A 19,429-nucleotide genomic window follows, 5' to 3' on the forward strand; every position below is an offset into this window, starting at 1 on the left:
TAACACTCCCTCCCTTCCGGGGATTTGCGGGGACCTCCCAAAATCTCTTCTCGTCCCCTCCCTTGGAGCGTCCGCCTTGTCTCAGGACACTCTACCAGAGTCTGCAGGTCTCCGACACCCGCCGCCCGCTCCTCACGCAGAGACTTGCAGGATGGTCCCGCAAAGGATTCGGGGAAAAAGCATCAGGCTAATCTACAGCGCGGGAGGGGCAGCAGGAGAGCGGGGCAGAACAGTTTGTTTGATTGACGCAAAATTCTTCCAATGAAAATGAAGGACTCGTGAAGCTTCCGCCCTACCCGGGCGAAACATTAGCAGCTTTCAACCAATCCAGCTCGTCCTTGAGGCCGCTGAGGTCGTTCGAGACTGTTGAACGGCTGGTGGGAGTCGTGCTGCGTTGGGTAGGGGTTTAAAATCGTTCTTGTGAGGAACATCTCTGTCCGAAGAGAAAATGAGTTTAGCTCTGAGGTCGGTAATAAGGAGGCGGCAATGCTCTCCACACCCCGGAGCGGGGCCCAAGGGCGGGTGTAGGGAAGGGAGGCCATTTGCAGCCCAGGCAAGGAAGGGGATGCAGTTTGGGACGAGTGAAAGAAACCTCGACCAACCTGTTGGGACCACTCACTCTGGGGCCCTGGTGTCCAGCAGGTGATGAGCCCAAGGTCTTTCAGCTGAGGCGGTCATTTGTGTCAGCGCGTTGGGCTTGAGTCGGCCTAGAAGGTGGCTTAGTTGCGAGTTAGAGGTAGTGAAATATCGCGAGGTTTCTACCGGTGTTCGTGTGAAAAATCAGGCCTTGGAGGCTCCCTTCTTACCGTACCTGGTGCCTACTCTACACCGCAGCTAACGTAATCACTCACCCGTGAATGTGGGAAAGAACATAAAACTTAACTCTTTTTGGAGGATAAATGCTTTTACTTGATAATTGGGGACACAATGATTTCAACTGGCATCCTCTTTCCTGGATTTCCTCTTTGAATTTCTTGAGTTTTCATTCAGTTCCAGTCGCTGACCCTCTATGTTGCTCTCTTGATGTCTAGACTATGAACTTTAAATGTTCTTCTAGTTATGCCATTCTAGAAACGTGCCCTGCTGTGCTTAAGTGCAATCGTGTTGCCCATTGACTGTATTCACGTGGGTGTTCCAGACTTGACCTTTCAGAGTCTTGGGAAAGTAGTGACTGACCCCAGGAATGCCCAGATTTGTGCAAAGTCAGGTCGCTTATGAAAGACAGATCATCATCTTTATCATACTGTTTATGCTGGTCACTTTCTAGCCATCTCTTGCCCTTTTTGGGTTGTCAAAGACCAAAATGACTTTGAAATGTAATTGGTCAACACAATCGAATACTAGCAACTGTTCTTTAAATTTTTATTTATTTAAAAAAAACGTATTTAGATGGTGATAGGCCTTTATTTGATTTATTTTTATGTGGTGCTGAGACTCGAACCCAGTGTCTCATACATGCTAAGCAAGCACTCCACCACCGAACCACAACCACAGATCCTCATCTGTTAAATGTCAAAGTTTTTATAAGCTTCTTCCATGATTTAAAACTTGTGCTTATACACGTGTTGCACCCTCATTTAAAAAACTTGGACCACTTTAAATTGGCAGCTCTTAAGGAATACATCTCTGACTTTAAAATAAATTTTGCTTTTTATTTTTTAAGCATTTCCAGAGTTTGTTAGGAGAAAGAAGTTTTAACATATAATTTACATGTTAAGTGAAAATTACAAGACTTTTCACATTATCATAAAAACTTAAGTACAAATATTATGTACTTTGTTTTGGTTTCTAATAATTTCTGATATTTTTAGGGCCATAAATATTTTGTTGATTTATTAATATCAGTGGAAGAAATTGCAAAGAAAGTACCAAACTGTTAGAAAAGCATAATCTTAAAAACATTGTAAATCTAAAAATTTAGAATGCCAAAATGATTTTATCAGTTAATAGATAAATTACATGTTTTTCTGGTAGTAATTTTAAGAATTTATTTATATGTACTATCAAAAATAAATGAATTTATATATAGTGATTATCAGTTATTAATTGTATTTTCACTTGGAAGTCTTTAATGTTCTTATAGAATGTAAATGTGGTATGGGTGCTTTGGTTCTAGGGTAATATAGGTGAAACTAAATACAAAGGTAGGAAGAGGGAAAGTTTGATATTATTTAATGATAACCTGATAGATAACACTGTTCAGTTTTGGGAATACGAATTATTAGCAATTTAAATTATGAAATAAGCAGGGCATTGACTCATAGGGAAGATTTCTTTTTCTTTCTCCAAAATGTTTCCTTTTATGAAATTTAGAAAATCTGTGGCTAGTTTGCATAAGAGAATTGGATTAAAGTGAACTAAAGACTTTTCTTTCCATTTCATAGAAGTGAATTTGTAGTTGACAAAACAAAGAGAAAAAAAAGAAGAGAACTTTCAGAGGAACAGAAGCAAGAAATTAAAGATGCTTTTGAGCTGTTTGATACAGACAAAGATGAAGCAATAGATTATCATGAATTAAAGGTAACTAAAGAGATGTTTTTCTATAAAAATGAGTTGCGTTTTTGATCGTTTAATGTATATTTCTAAACATCATTTTAACTAAACTGATTTGGAACTATGAAGCCATTTTAAGTATTCACAGGTGCTGTAATAAAATGGAATCATTCCCCTAGCATAGCTTTTTAGAAAATCTTTTTCATTTGGTAAAATGAATGGTATTTTAAATATAAAAGTACATTCTTCTGGAAGGTGATTATTTTTCATTCACATAATTAAACCAGTTCAGAACATGGAGTTTAAACAGTTCTTATCATATTCTTCCAGTGTTGATTTCCTTTTTAGAGGTGTGGGGATAACTCATACTTTCAAAATTGGAGGAGTTACTAGTTTTTGCATATTGCCTTTGTTACATATTAGTAACAAAGTATCAACCTACTTTCTTTGGTGCAAACACTATAAATTGTTTGATATCTGATGTTGATACACACTAATGGGGAAAGATGTCAACCTTGAGGCTTGGAATTATTTATAAAGTTAAAATGGAAATTGGTGTCTAGGGTTGTAGGGGTCTTAGAGAAGAATAGCATCTTGAGATTTTGAGTTTTCCTTAATGGATAGGTGAATATAAATATGTACTTGGTAGTTTTAATTTTGGTAACTTTGTAAGGGATTTTTAAGTAGAAGAATTCCAGATAAGGGTAGGAACTGTACAGTGACATGGTAGAATGTATAAAAGCAATATAAGCCTGAAAGTCTGGCCTTTTCAATCTTGCAGTCCTCTTTAACTCTTTTTCTAGTTTTTTTTTTTTTTTTTAATTTGGTAGTTACCGAGGTTTGTTCTATTCTTCCTTTATAATGTGTCTTCCATTTGTTACCATTGACTGTCTTGGTTTGGGATTTTATTTCATAACTGGATTTTCCTATGTTGTTTCCCCACTTCCAGTTTATCTTATATCTAGTTTACCTTATCTTGTACTACCATTAGATTTAGATCTTACATTGGCTTACCATATTGTTCATTGATGATAAACTTTTACTGATGCCTTATTGCACACAATATAAAGGTTTTAATTCCTTTGCTTGCTTTCTATACTTCTACTACCATCTATCTCATTTGCTATCTGCTTCTTCCATTTGAACTCTTCCCATTCTGATAAGGTAAATAATTCTGTTCACAGTCCCTCAAACCTATTCTTTATTTTAGTGTGTATTTTAATACCATTTATCCTTTCTAAATGCCTCATTACTGCTCTTCATGTATGCATGAAGGGACAACTGACAACTTAAACTCTCCAAATAAGATTTTGTTAATCAGTAACATGCTACTCCTTTCTGTTACTAGTAACAAAATTTCTCTTTCTTTTTCCTTTATTATTAACCTCAGGATTCTGGATTACTTTCTTAATAAATAGCCATTCAGGGTCTGATGGTAATTCTTAATACTTTTGTCTTTTCTGTTGTATAACTTTGTAATATTTATGCCATGTTTTTTTCTCCATTTTTATTCTTATTCCTTGAGAACAAATATGTTGAAATTATTTGTGTGTTAATTCAGTACATTGTATAGTGTGCTTTTAAAGACTTCTTAGTTGGTCATATAAAAAAGTAAAATATAAATGAAAATTTCCTATTAAATTTCAGTAGCGAAGAACAACTACATTAACACTGTTATTTTAGAGATATAAAACATTAAAAATAATTGTATTTTATTAACATTATTTCTTAATATGTAAAAACTCAAGAACCAGAAATCACTTTTGTAAAGACTGATTTTTAATTTGCTTTTCCCTTTTAATCCAAAAGGTGGCAATGAGAGCCTTGGGGTTTGATGTAAAAAAAGCTGATGTACTGAAGATTCTGAAAGATTATGACCGAGAAGCCACAGGGAAAATCACCTTTGAAGATTTTAATGAAGTTGGTGTGTATTTTAATAATCTTTGTAACCTGTAGTTGTTGGTAAATTACCTAGTTAATACAAGATTTCTTAAAAAAATTTCTCTGGGTAAAATTATAGAATTTTGTTATTGAATGTTGGTGTATAATGTGGCTCTTATTCAGGTTTTCTTTTCCTACTTCTTTTTTCCTAGTTTTCAAAGAGAAAATATTTATAGTATTGCTGTGAGATTTATAGTTTTGTCTTTATTTTGTTCTAAAGCTGCTAACAAGGAACAATTGTATAGCTTTTTATGAAAAGATGTTTTTCCAAGTAATGTGTATTTATTTTATGTTAAAACTAAAAGGGCGATCAAAAAATTATTTTCTCTCAGTAAAACAGAAAATTTGGTATCCTGCTGTTTGGAAAATATTTCCCAAGAATGTTCTGGTATGTGATTTTTGTTGGCAAAGTGGGAGAAGAGGAAACTGGTAGCAGTTAGTGTCTTTGGCTGTAGATGAAGCACATGCTTTCAGGTTGACAGAGTTTATGAGGGACTACATATTCTGGATGGACTTGATTTCAGTGAATAAGCTCATCTGTTTAGAGTTGAAGGTAGGGAGAGGATTGTAGTAAGGGAAAGAGTTGGCAGACTGAAAGTAGGAGAAAACATTTTGGAACAACCAACTGAAGATAATGTGCTATGTGCTAATATAATTAAATTTTGTGTAGTTGATTTTAGTGAATCGTAGTATATATAGATTAGGCTTTTTCAGAATAGAGGATTCTGGAAGGCCAGGACTTGGCTATTATAACTTAAATTGCCTAGAATGTTAAACATAGCATGTATAAATATTCAGGTTTATTTCAATGAAATTATTTTTCTAAACCAATGATACCACTTTGTATGAATAATAATATAAGCATGTCATATAGTCATTTCAGGTATTTAAAAAATTTGGAAACAAATGCAATTGCATTTGCACACACATGCCCTTTATTTTAAATATTCAGCAAGAAGCAACATGGAAAGCTAAAAGAAAAATAGATTCACAGTAATTATTTTTTTCTTTTTCTACTTTGAAATCTCAAACCAGAAGTGGTGGAGACTAAAGGTAAATGATAAATCTAAGAGAAAGAAACCACAACACAGAAGAGTCCCAATTTGTGAACTAACATATGACTGTTTAGAGAGGCAGCTTGTCCCTTTTGGGAACGTATTTGGTTTTTTTCCACTAGCTTGTAGAATTATTTACTTGAGAGGAATAGTGCCACCTTTCTTCTTCTGATATAGATGTTCTTCTGAGGTTTATAATTGTAGTATTTCAAGTTTCAGCTTGAATAATTTATAGAAATAATGTGTTTGGATATGTGGAAATGGTACTGTCAGGAAAGAGCAATAATTTAGGCACATTTGTTTTGGATGGATTACCTTGGAACCAGATTCTTTTGGTTCAGATATTGGCTTTGTCACTTAACTAGTTATGAAACTCTTACTTCTCTGCATCTAATTTTCAATTATAAAATGGGGATAGTTGTAATGTCTCATAGGGTTCTTGTGAGGTTTAAGTAAGTTAATAATATATGAAATGCTTAGAAAAATGCCTGGCATATAGTAAGTGCTACTATGTGTTTACTGTTATTATTTTTAAAAATAGTCTTTGTTTCATTTGTTTCAGTAGCTAAAAATATATATGCATCACTGGGACATAAAATGTATCCTATTTTGCATATATTTTTCTCATTGTTTTCATAGGTGCAGACTATTTTAAACACTATTGACTACTTTAAGCACTATTACCATCATTAATAATTTTATTCATTATTTCATCTCAAATGAATACTTTTTTTTTTGTACCAGAGAATGAACCCAGGGGCACTTAACCCACTAAGCCACATCCCCAACCCTTTTTTATATTTTATTTTGAGACAGGTTTTGCTAAGTTGCTTAGGCCCTCACTAAATTGCTAGGGTGGTCTTGAACTAGTGATTCTCCTGCCTCAGCCTCCTAAGCCACTGGGTTACAGGAATATGCCACTGTGCCTGGCTAAATGAAGACAATTTGAAAATTGTAATTTTTACAGAGACCAGATTCCCATTTGTCTTCACTTTTTTCTGACACCCTGTCAATAAAGCATAAATACTAGGTTCCTTCTAGAATAAATAGCTATGGTAAAACTTGAACTCTGACTCTCAAAAATCAACCTTTTGACATGTTCAACACATACTTTGGCTAGCTTAAGGCTACTATTGAGTAGTAGCCATCAAATAAAACTTTATTACTGACTGGGCACTGTGGCACACACCTGTAATTCCTGCAGCTTGGGAGGCTGAGACAGGAGGATCATAAGTTCAAAGCCAACCTCAGCAACTTTATCAAGGCCCTAAGTGACTCAGTGAGACCCTGTCTCTAATAAAAACACAAAAAGGGGCTGGGATGTGGTTCAGTGGTTAAGTGCCCCTGGGTTCAATCCCTGTTACCAAAAAACAAAACTTCATTACTGTTTGGGAATCAAACAGTCAAGAACTATATATTACCCACATTTGTTGACTACTTTTTTTTTTTTTTTTTTTTTTTGACTACTTTTAACTAATAAGGGGTCACAGATTAATTTATATTTTATGCTTTGGGACAGGTGACTCTAAATCACATTTGAGTCTTAATTTTCTGTACTGTTTCTTTAGATAGTTATTTCCCAATGAAGTCTGGCATTTAATTGGGTTTTCCCTATTACTAGAAAAAAACTTAAAGTATATTTAATCTAAGTTTAGAGTCAAGGCCACCTGAAACTAATGAGTACCATAGGTGTTTTAGGAATTGCTGTCTTTAAGACAAGTTGCATGTTTGTATTTTATCTGTTTTTGGCATATACTACTTATTTAATTACCTATTTAGAATAGAATATTATATTTTCATTTTGCTTGTTTGATAAACACAATGAACTTTTTGGCATTATGTACTATACTGGTGTGAGGAAGGGGAATTAGTGAAAGGTTACCAAGAGATTCTTCTTTTCAGATGCTTACAATTTACTAAGTATATGGTACTATGAGGTAAAGTATAATTTTGTCAAGGGCATGAGTTTGTCAAGCTATACACATTTGATGGTACTGTATACACTACCATACCCGTTCTTTTATGCTGCTTTTCTGCTAACATGGCAGTTTTGACATAGACCTTATAGTCCCCTGCAAAGCATAAAATATTTGCAATCTGTCCTTTTACAGGAAAGATTTGTCAATTCCTCATCTAGAGGAATTGGAGAGGACTTTGTAGAGGGGACTTTTAATTTAGGTCTTTGGGAATGTGAATAGGATCTCCAAGGAGAATTTTGCAGAAGTAGAGAAAAGGCATCATAGGCATACAAAATAGCAACAAAGAATGGTACTAGACTATAGCAGTTTGGGAAACTTCAGGTAGTGCCCTTGGCTAAAGATTGGGAAATGACTGAGAAAGTAGGATTGGGCCAGATTAGTAAAGTCTGGCGTAATACAGAGCTTGGACTTTAGTCAACAAAGGATCATTAACAGTTTTTAAGGGATGGGATATGATGTATTTTAGAAAGATAACTGATGGAAAAACAGTAGATGATTTGGAAGAAAATGACTGTAGACAGAAAGTAATAGACGTTTTATTCTGATGATGAGGAGGATGAAAAGGAAAAGGTTATATTTAAAAGTAAAAGAAAAATCTTCAGAAATATGGGATCTAATCATTGATGATGTTTATGGGAAGATAATTCAGGTATTTGAAGTAGGGGAAACTAGCTATTACTGATGCTTGTTGGGGCCTGATGGACTGCATTCAACAGAGAGCTACTGTGGGGATCATGGAAGGAATTTGGAGTACAACATTGCTGAGCTTAAAGTAAGTGTGGAATGATTGGACAGCAACTTTGAAAAGGCAGTGAGAAATATAGTTGATATTTCTACCATAACCTTTAATTATTTTTTAAATTTACTTTTAATGTGATGTTTTTGAATTTGCTATATTCTAAAGTGATTTCTATACGTGAAGGTCTAATTATTTTGATGAAGTACATTTTTGATAGCGTAGTAGTGAAATCATTTGAAATAGATACATGGACAGAAATTTGGTGTTCTGTAAAATAAATGAAACTCATCTTAATTGCCTGTATGACAATTAACTTATTTTCATTGAAATCATCTCTTATAATTAAATTTTGGTTTGTAGAACAGAAAAAGAATGTGAAAGTGTGGAGGAGAGTCACTGTAAAATAATGTACTAGCTAATGTTTTAGCCATACAGAATTATGGGCATTTTAATTCCTAAGAATTTTTTTTCTATGAGAGAGTATTGATACAAGACTGTATAGACTCATAAATCTGAAATAACTAACACAGAGTACTAGTGGGATAAGAATTTGTACATCTTGGAGCCCCATCTGTTCCCCAGATCACCCTGTTGCTTCTTTAAGTACATTAATACTTTCAGCAAGCTGCTTTTTTGGTTCACCTGTCATGTTAATTATTTAATTGGTGAAGAAAATTTCTTAACACTTTTTTTTTCCTTGTCCTGCTTTTTTGTTGGGACTAAATTCAAAATAAGTTGAGTATGAGCCATAGAGTTAAGTGTGGTATTTTATTTTGGTGTTATGGCTGTATATATGCCAACTCCTTTTTGACTGAATATTTATGAGCCTTGATGATTTGCATACTTATAGTAATATACTTCAATTAGTTACTTGGAAGCCTATTTGGATAAAATTAATGGATTGAAGTATTGAATATATGTGTAGATGACATAACATCAGCTTGAATAGGTGGTTGTTCAACTAAATACAGATTAGGTAGCAGGAAAACAACTTGTTGATGACTTGGATTGTATTTTTTTATTTTGGGTTCATTAAGCATTCTAGTATTTTCTATCTATAAGCAGTTGTAATTTTCTAATGATATTGAAAGCCTCAACAGGACTAAGTTACTTCTAATGGTATAATGAAAATCATAAATGCCTTTCCTTACAGTGATAGAATAGCATGTAGAATTACTTCATAGGTGTTTACTTAGATATTTTCAGAGTTTTATCTAGTAACTTAAAAAATTTATACCACAGATTTTCAGTTCAGTTTTCATTATTGTGGCTATTTATTGAAGACAGAAAATGTGGAAAATATTAGCTTACTGTATTGTTATATATGATTACATTTAGTATATTAAAGTACACTATTATTGTTAAGATCTGAAATCACATTTTTAGTGAGTTGTTTGAGAGTTATCATACTGAGCAAAGTGAATATGACCTTAGGGAGACCTCCTTTCCAGAGGGTTTTTTGGTTTTTTTAATATAGCTTTCTTACTATAATCAGATTTAATCCTTTAAACCTACTTCTCACATTTTGGAAACCCAAAAGGTTCTTCTGCTCATGAAGATGTTAGTGGAATTTTCATCTACTGTCCAAGAATGTGCCTCTTATCAATGATGGCAGTGCTTTTTGTTAACTCCTCCTTTTTGTTGTTGTTGTTTGTTATTAAGTTTGAGGAAGAATAAATGTATTAATTTAGCTAACAAATGGCATTTATCTAGTTAGCTCTAAATATTTTCATGATGTTTCTCTCTAGAACTAGGCTATATACTCCTAGTTTTTTTACTTGATGTCAGTGGAGCCTAGTATAATTCTTAGTACAGTTCAATAGTAGCCCTTAAATAAATATAGTACCTGTGTAGTCCTTTTTAATTTTTGCTTTTGTGTGATATAGTTTTGCATGCCCTTATAATAAGATAAATTGTTGACACTTAAAATCTAAAATATGGATTTGGTTTTTCTAATTTCATGCTTATCTCTGGGTTTTAGGGATCTAATTCGACATTTTATTTATAACAATATGTTAGACTAATATTCACAGACTTGCAGCTTTTATTCTTATTTAATATTTAGTTGATTTCACATATAAATGCCTTTGTGATTATGCAGGTTTTGTTTAAAAAATATTTATTTTTTAACTTAGTAACAGACTGGATATTGGAAAGAGATCCACATGAAGAAATACTGAAGGCATTTAAACTATTCGATGATGATGATTCAGGTAAAATAAGCTTGAGGAATTTGCGACGTGTTGCAAGAGAATTGGGTGAAAATATGAGTGATGAAGAACTTCGGGCTATGATAGAAGAATTTGATAAAGATGGTGATGGAGAAAGTAAGTTTTGCATAAAACCTTTTTTCCAAGTATCCCTGGTAGTACATATACACTGTTTTTTTCCTAAAACTAAGTGACTTTCAAGACCCTTTGCAAACTATTACATTTTTACATTTTTTTGTTTCTTGAGGCAAGATGTCAAAGTGTTGTCTAGGGTGGTCAACTCCTGGACTCAAGCCTCAGCCTCCCAAGCAGCTAGAACTACAGGCATGAGCCACTGTGCCTTGCTCTAAAATGTCACTTTTTATTCAGTGTGGTATTCGTCTTGTAGTATTTTTTGCTAAATATTTGCAAATTGAATTTAGAATGAAACAGATCTTTAAAACCTACTGTACAGGTTATAATATGAAGTACCATACTTCAAGAAGTAGTTACTTTTCTCTGAAGATGGAACATCACCAAAATTTTAGCCACTCTTTAGACTTTAATACTTTTTCCCTCAACCTGCATGCATTTCTAAACTAAGTTATATTTATTTTACCCTTCAAATGTTTTTAATCTCTTTTCTTTGCTCACTGCTGCTGTACTAATTCAGGTCCTGATTTCTTCTTAGCAATTTTGTAATGGCCTTATTTATTCTTTGCTTGGCTACCTACTAGAAGCAGTGTTCTGTGTGCTGACTAGTGCTACACAATGAGAGAGTCAGATGTAGTTCCTGCCCTTTCTTTGCTGTCTCTTATAGCCTTCTAATTGCCCTCTGTGCATATAAATCTCTAACCTCTTTCTTCCTCAGTCTGTTGATAGCATTGTTTTCCTAAAATACAGGTTCGATGATACCATTTCTATGTTCAAATATTTTAAATGATTCTTCACCACCTGCAGAGTAAAGTATAAAGCCTTCTGTGATCTGTTCCACTTTAAGTAACTAGTTTTATTTCCCACTGTATTCTTCCACTTTTCTACTTTAGCTCCTGCCTCCTGTATGTACACACTTTGACAGGATACTCTGTATCCTTTTTTGTGCAGTGCCTTTCATCATGCTGTTCCTTAATCTTGGAGTGCTCTAATTTGCCAATTTCTGTCTGCTAAAATGTTATTCATTTTACTGGGTACATTTTAAACACTAGCTTTTCCTCAAAAACCTCCCTAATGGTGTGTTTGAATTGAGTCTTCCATTGAGACAGCATTTAAAGAACAAATTGCTTTGATACTTTCATGTACTTAATATGTATTTTTTGTTTGCAAACTAATTTTGTTTAGAGATATAAACTGGCGTTTTTGTATTTGAAACTGCTAAAGATCATAATATTTTGCTGCTTCTTTTGTGGACTTCAGTAATTTGTATGCTTTGTGAATTTTTCATGCTGTCTAGTTTTTAAAGACAATGACTTTTAAAAAATTATATATATAGAAAAATAAATATGATGTATGTGGAGTTACTACAAGATAGACATAAAGCTGTGGTAATGGTTATAAAATCATAACCCTGATCGCCCTAAATAAACATAGGGCATATCTTTTTGAAAAAGAAAGCAGTATTTCAAAGGTTGCTGTGGACCATATTTTAAATAATGATGATTATTGCTAACATTTATTTAGCAGTTATGTTTAAATTTGTGCTTCAAGTGTAAATCTTTAAATTATAAAACATAAGTATGTTTTAGATTATTATGTCACCTAGTTTTCATAATAACTTTTGTAAAATGGATATAATATTGTACCTCTGCATGCAGAGGATAGTTGCATGTATCATAGATGAGGAAGCTAAATATTTGAGAGATTAATAACCTGCCCAAGGTTATCACAAAAGCTAATACATGACAGAACTGGAACTGAACTCAGATCTCCTTAATAACAAAGAATGTGCTTTTATATATAATATTGTATTGCTTCTTGCGCTGTAAAGCAAAGCTTTGACTAGATTTCTATGTTTATGGAGTTTTAGAAATGACATACTATGGTAGGAAGCAATGTATTAACAGTATATCAACTGGCACTTCTGTTGCTAAACTTAGTTTTTTCCCTTTTGAAGCCATATATTCTCTAAGGTACTTATTCTATTCTCTAAATTCTATGTTAGTGACTTGTAATAAGATCTACTCTGAAATGATTGAGTTATGAACATTTTCTTAAAGGCAGCAGTGCGGAAGAATATAAAGCCACATTTGCTTGATTCAATAAATATTCTTGTCAAATGCTGTTTTAAGCTAGACAGTATGCTACATTTATGATACATTGTTGATAAAGTTAAATGTACAAAGGTAGCAGATTCTCTTTTAATTGTCTGAAAGGTTGATAGTAAAGTATCTGATTCCCCTAGCCACTTTCTCCTTTCTTTTATATTTTTATATTTTCAGGTATGAAACCATGGAATAGCATAAAATATTTGAAGCAGTATTATACTTTAAAAATACATATGTATAAATAATATATACTTAAGTGTGTATGGCTTTAGAACTTCTGTATGAAGCTTAATTTGAAATTGTTTAAGTATTGAAATTTTACATTTAAAAAAGTTAAATCTTTTAAGTAGCAAAACAAGTACTTTATAGATTTTGAATATTTTAATTATGACTCTTACACTGTTACAGTGATGTCTTATCAAATCATCTCAGAGTGTTCTTATTTTTTAAACAAACATGATTTATTCACAGGAATTTTGATGGAAACAGGAGGTATTATCTCTTAAACCTACTACTGTGTAAACAGAACTTAACGTTAGATACTTACTCATTTCTCTGGAATATGAGGGTGGGAGAGGAAAATCTCTGGGAATTTAATTTGGACAGAATTCTAGAAAGGAGGGGTAAACAGAACTATTCTGTACTCCATTCTTCTTACATGGAGAAAGGCAAAGGTATTTTTAGGGTTACTCTTGCTATGTGTTTTGGTCTAGATGCCTCAGTCTCTTGCCTAAATCAGGGATTCTTAAGGCACATACTGATTAAAATTTGAAAAATATTTATATATTTGAACTTTGAAAAATTTATTTGGAGACATAAGGGTCATAGCTTTCACAAGATATTCAAATGTATTTATTTAGCTCTGAAGTGTAAATATCACTATTCTAATTTCTAAGATCCTTAAAGGTAATGTGAGAATGTTATAGAGTTCGTTCTCACCACATATGTATAGTGCCTTGTAAATGTTTAATATTGAATATATAGATTCCTGGTTTTCTGTTAGCATCTAAACAACTCATTCTCCTTAACTTGCAGTTTATTTTTGCTAGGTATGCATTATTCTTCTTCTGTTACTGTATTTCTGATGGTATTCTTCTACCCTAGCTCTCTTTCCACCTCTTTTTCAAATTCCTTCTTAATTCAAAAAGCTCAAATAATAATTTGCTTTTACATAATTGTTGTCATTAATAATGAATTTTTCCCACTGTAATAGATTTTGTAACACTATTTGGTCTATATTTTAAGAATAGATCATATTTTATGTTACTTATTAACATGTGTTCTCTGTTTAAGGTCTACAACCCAATTGATGCAGATATTAAAACTGGTTTTCTATTTGATTTCTGGAACAACTGTATTCTTTATTTACTAAGAATAAGGATATTATCTTTCAAAACCATGATATAGTTTTGCACCTCAGAAAATTAACAATAATTTTATAATATCATCTACTGTCTACCTCACTTCAATTTAAATATATCACAGAGAACCCTAGTTTCTGTTTTGATTTATTATACAATACCTAGTATGGTGTTGTCATTCTCTAGGCACTTAAAAATGTCTGATTTAATTGAGTGTTTTTATATATTGTCTTTGAGGATTTTCAGAGTTAGAAATAATCTAAAACATCATCTCATTTTCATTGTATTCAGATGAAGAAAATGAGATCTAGATTGTTCTGGGCAGAGCTATTCCTAGAAGCCAGGTCTTTTATTTCTCAGTATAGTGTTTTTTTATCATTATCAGAATTATCATTAATAGTTTGTGGTTTAAGGGATGTTAAGCCTTAGAGTCATAAACTCACCTGTTATATGCAGAACATTATTATCTGAACATTTTTATTAATTTGGGTTTGCATGTGTATATTATTTTTTAAAAGTTATATTTAATAAAATTTTCTGATTTCCTATTTCTAGGTTGCTTTCTTAAACATTATGTTTTATAAATTGGAGGTTCTTAATGCCATTTATTATTTTGGTAAACTGACAAGTGATGTTATCATTCATATTTTTTCCCTGCATTTACATTTATATTTTATAGTTGCTATAGTACCTTGAAAATTAAAATGAAATCTGTATTATTTCATATTGTCACTTCTTTTGATACTTTTGAGGTGTGGTGATCTGGTTTCAATTATTGTTTTCTTTAAAATATACTTTTAAAAGTTCAAGAAGTACAATTTGAGTCTTTAAAAATATTAATTTTCATTCTTTAGAATTAACAGGTATGATATGTTTAAGCTTAATTTTATTTATTTATTTTATTTTTTTGTGGTGCTGAGGATTGAACCCAGGGCCTTGTACATGTGAGGCAAGCACTCTACCAACTGAGCTGTATCTCCAACCCTGAAGGATGGGTTTGCTAAGTGAACTAGTAGAATAAAGATTATAAAGAGGGATTATTTAACCACTTAAGAAACTTAAAATGTCATGCTTTTAAAACTGTTTTATCAAGTGCATTACAAATGTTTTGAGTGTGATATTTTCTTAGTAACACATAATATACTGTCTTTTCCCTAGTTAATATTATAGAATACTAATTTATAATGACTCATGTATTTTCATATTCAGAGTTCTGTTTAATAAACATCTTTAAGTTTTTAGCAAAGAAGTAGAAGCAAAAAGCCATTAACTTTTTAAGAATTTTGTACAATATAAAAATTTAAAAATAATATAAAATGATAGTTGTATTTACTGAAAAAATAAGGTGTCTATTTCTGACTGTTATATTTTCTTTCTTACTACAGTAAATCAAGAGGAGTTCATTGCTATCATGACTGGTGACATTTAAAGAATTACAAGGATAAACACTAAGAATGTTGCAGTTACCATCTTACATTTTATTTTTGTGCCAGGAGCAATATTAAAAAGAGACCAACTTAGTTCTTTTTCCCAAAAAGACCAAAATTAAGCATCTTCTGTATTTATGTTTTACTGTTAAGTTTCTTTGTATGAACATTGTTGTTAGTACTCAAATAGTTTAGCTGTGTATTCATAAAATAGGTTTCTATAAAATTTTAAAAAATCAAATCATGTGTTGTATATTTTTTGGAGATTTTTAATTTAACATTAGTTATTACTTTTGGTGCACAGATTTTTTCTTTAGGTTTTCATTAATAAATGTTTATTAGTATTTTAAAGTTTGATACATTTTCTGTTTTACTTTGCTTTCTAAAATCTTTTAACCCTTTTAAGAATATTCTAAAATCTTTTTACTATTTTACTGATTTCTGAAAGATTGAAATATAAATAATGATGGAACAATACCTTTCTTATATTAATAAGATCTCATCAAATTTGAAATTCTGTTTCGATACTAGATGACTTAGCATAGGCCTCATTTCTTTTTAGAGTCATGCCTTTCAGTTTGGAGGGAATAAATATTGTGCATATGGGTCATTTATCCTCGTGTTCTTGAACTCTTTTGGCATGTTAACATAAGAATGAAAGTTAAATTTAAATATTTCTTCCTTAAACTAATTGAATGAGCAAAGTTTGAATCACCTCACTTCATGCAAAAGTAAAAAAATTTAAATTTTGATATTTTAGAATATATGAAACTATAAAACGGTAAGTTACAGAAATAATTAAGGTTATGTTTTATCAGTACAAAGGAACATTCTGTGATTCACCAGTAAACAGTGGATGGACTTCCTAGGTATTGGAGGACTCTTCTGTTTTGTAAAAGTTTGTTAGGGGAAAACAAATGACTATGGGAGATAGGTGATAGAGAAGTGGTACTTATTCCAGGCCTTCACTAGTATGGTTCCTGCTTCTAGGGGCTGTCTTGGGAAGAAAGTTGGGTTGTCTATTTCAGTGACCTTTCTTTAAACTTTTTGTTTTTAATTTAGTATAATTTGAGATACTTTAAATGCTGTGAACTTCCTAGAGTACTATATTGAGTTATCCACTAGGAATTTAATAGAAAACTAGTAGGGATTACTAGAACAGTGGTGCTATTTCAAAGAATTCTCCAGGAAGTAAGTTAATTGTTCACCTTGAATGGAACTTAAATTTGAATGTGAAATCAGTGTTTATAATAGTAATCATATTTAGAGCAACAAATAGAAATTTAAATTTAAAAGTGTGTATTACTTACACTGATGATTGCCTTCTGTGTTTTGATCATGAAATACATTGATTTCCAGGAAAGTGAAGAATAAAACATTAAAGTAAATTTAGGCTTGCTAGTCTACCACTTTATTGGAACAGTAACCCAAACTACCTTTTTTTCCCCCCCTACTTAAAGAAATGTCTTCTTTGTTCTTAATATAAATACTTTCTTTCCTTGGGATGCCAGTAGTTCTATTTTTTAATGGGTTAGGGAAGAATGCTCACTATTCATGTCTGTGTAACTTTGTCTTATAGTAGAATACAAATTATTTGCCATTTCTTCCAGTATTAAAAATCAGTAACTGTAGAGTTGAAAGACTGATAAAGTTAGATAGTAGAGGTGGCAGTATGAAGAAAGGAGTAGATTTTCTATTTAAAAAAAAAAAGGAGTGAATATTAGTCATATTTATCTTTATGACTGAGAAAACATATATTTTCTGCTAAACTTCCCTAGTGCATTGCTGCTGTGCTGTCTTGGTGAGCTTTGCTAGCTTGAGGTTTGTCAACTAAGATCTTTTCCTTCACTGTTGTTATAAACCAGTAGAGCTTATTTTCTAAAAAAGCTGTGTGTTCACTAGCAGCTCTTAGGATTTATAGTGTTCTGGGTAGGTAGTTGGTATGGGGAAGACATAGAAAACAGTTTTGTTAAGCATTTACTATATAGTAGTATAAGAGAGTAGGAAAAATTTTCCCTACACTTATGCAGTTTTTATTTCTTTTTATTTTATTTTATTTTTTTATTTTTACAGACTGAATTTTGATTCACTGTACACAAATGGGGTACATCTTTTCATTTCTATGGTTGTGCACAATATAGATTCATACCATTAGTGTAATATATGTACATAGGGTAATGATGTCTGACATCAGATTTTCCAGTGGATACCAACTGACAATTTATAATTCAACTAAATTCTGACACTATCCCCAAAAGTTAGCATCAGATCCAACAGGTTAAGGACTTAGTTCCACAAAATTGCCTCTTACTTCAGATACAAATCACAAACCTGAGGTTGTGACTTATGCTTCTGACCCATGAGCTACAAATTAGAGGCTCCTGCTGCCTACTCCTTGGGTTCAATTAATTTGCTAGGATGTTTCTCAAAACTCTGGGAAATACGTTACTGGCTCATTATAAAGGATATCTCAAAGGATACAAATAACCAGCAAGATGAAGAGATAAATAGGACACAGTATGGGGTAAAGGAGTGCATTTAGTCCTCTCTTAGGCATACCATCTTTAAAGCAGCTCCGTGTGTTCAGTAATTCGGAAGCTCTCTGAACCCAGCCCTGGGTTTTTATGAAGACTTCATGAAGTAGACATGATTACATCATTGACCTTTGGTGATCAAAGGAAACTTCAACCCAATACCCTTCCCTGTAGGTAGGGGTGGCACACCTCCAGTCCTCCAATCACATGGTTGACTTAGTGCTGTATTGGAATGAATAGCTATTGCTCAGGGGAGGCTGAAAGGAATAAGCAAACGTTAAATAACACGATTCTTTCCCTATTCCTGCTGTCATAGCTCTGACCTCTCTCTCTTCCTTTTTTTATTTTTTATTTTTATTGTAAACAAATGGGATACATGTTGTTTCTCTGTACATAGAGTAAAGGCGTACCATTTGTGTAATCATAGATTTACATAGGGTAATGTTTGATTCATTCTGTTATTTTTTCCCTTCCCCCCACCCCTCCCACCCCTCTTTTCCCTCTATACAGTCCTTCCTTCCTCCATTCTTGCCCCCCTCCCTAACCCTAACTCTAATCCTAACACTAACCCCTCCCACCCCCCATTATGTGTCATCATCTACTTATCAGTGAGATCATTCGTCCTTTGGTTTTTTGAGATTGGCTTATCTCACTTAGCATGATATTCTCCAATTTCATCCATTTGCCTGCAAATGCCATAATTTTATCATTCTTTATGGCAGAGTAATATTCCATTGTATATATATACTCCAGTTTCTTTATCCATCGATTGAAGGGCATCTAGGTTGGTTCCACAATCTGGCTATTGTGAATTGAGCAGCTATGAACATCGATGTGGCTGTATCTCTGTAGTATGCAGATTTTAAGTCCTTTGGGTATAGGCCAAGGAGTGGGATAGCTGGGTCAAATGGTGGTTCCGTTCCAAGTTTTCTAAGGAATCTCCACACTGCTTTCCAGAGTGGCTGCACTAATTTGCAGCCCCACCAGCAATGTATGAGTGTACCTTTTTCCCCACATCCTCGCCAACACCTGTTGTTGCTTGTATTCTTGATAATTGCCATACTAATTGGGGTGAGATGGAATCTTAGGGTGGTTTTGATTTGCATTTCTCTTATTACTAGAGATGTTGAACATTTTTTCATATGTTCGTTGATTGCTTGTAGATCTTCTGTTAAGTGTCTGTTCATTTCCTTAGCCCATTTGTTGATTGGATTATTTGTATTCTTGGTGTAGAGTTTTTTTGAGTTCTTTATAGATTCTGGAGATAAGTGCTTTATCGGAAGTATGATTGGCAAAGATTTTTCTCCCATTCTATAGGCTCTTTCTTCGCATTGCTGATAGTTTCCTTTGCTGAGAGAAAGCTTTTTAGTCGAATCTATTCCCATTTGTTGATTCTTGCTTTTATTTCTTGTGCTATGGGAATCCTGTGAGGAAGTCTGGTCCTAAGCCG

General features: G+C 32.9%; 1 protein-coding gene across 1 annotated transcript; it reads left to right on the forward strand.

Moving 5' to 3' along the window:
* The first annotated feature begins 306 nt into the window (after nt 1-306).
* On the forward strand, nt 307-15,796 carry CETN3 (centrin 3). The gene is made up of 5 exons (XM_079144684.1): nt 307-465; nt 2,385-2,520; nt 4,303-4,417; nt 10,343-10,534; nt 15,404-15,796. Exons 1-5 carry the CDS (start codon nt 449-451, stop codon nt 15,445-15,447), a joined length of 504 nt encoding a protein of 167 aa, XP_079000810.1. The 5' UTR covers nt 307-448; the 3' UTR covers nt 15,448-15,796.
* The last annotated feature ends 3,633 nt before the right edge of the window (nt 15,797-19,429 follow it).

Source organism: Sciurus vulgaris (assembly GCF_902686455.1).
Source record: "Sciurus vulgaris genome assembly, chromosome: 6".
Taxonomy (NCBI): domain Eukaryota; kingdom Metazoa; phylum Chordata; class Mammalia; order Rodentia; family Sciuridae; genus Sciurus; species Sciurus vulgaris.

Coding starts and splice junctions, on each gene's coding strand:
- CETN3 (XM_079144684.1), top strand. Junction 2,521..4,302: donor TAGATTATCATGAATTAAAG/GTAACTAAAGAG, acceptor TTAATCCAAAAG/GTGGCAATGAGAGCCTTGGG. Junction 4,418..10,342: donor TGAAGATTTTAATGAAGTTG/GTGTGTATTTTA, acceptor TTTTTAACTTAG/TAACAGACTGGATATTGGAA.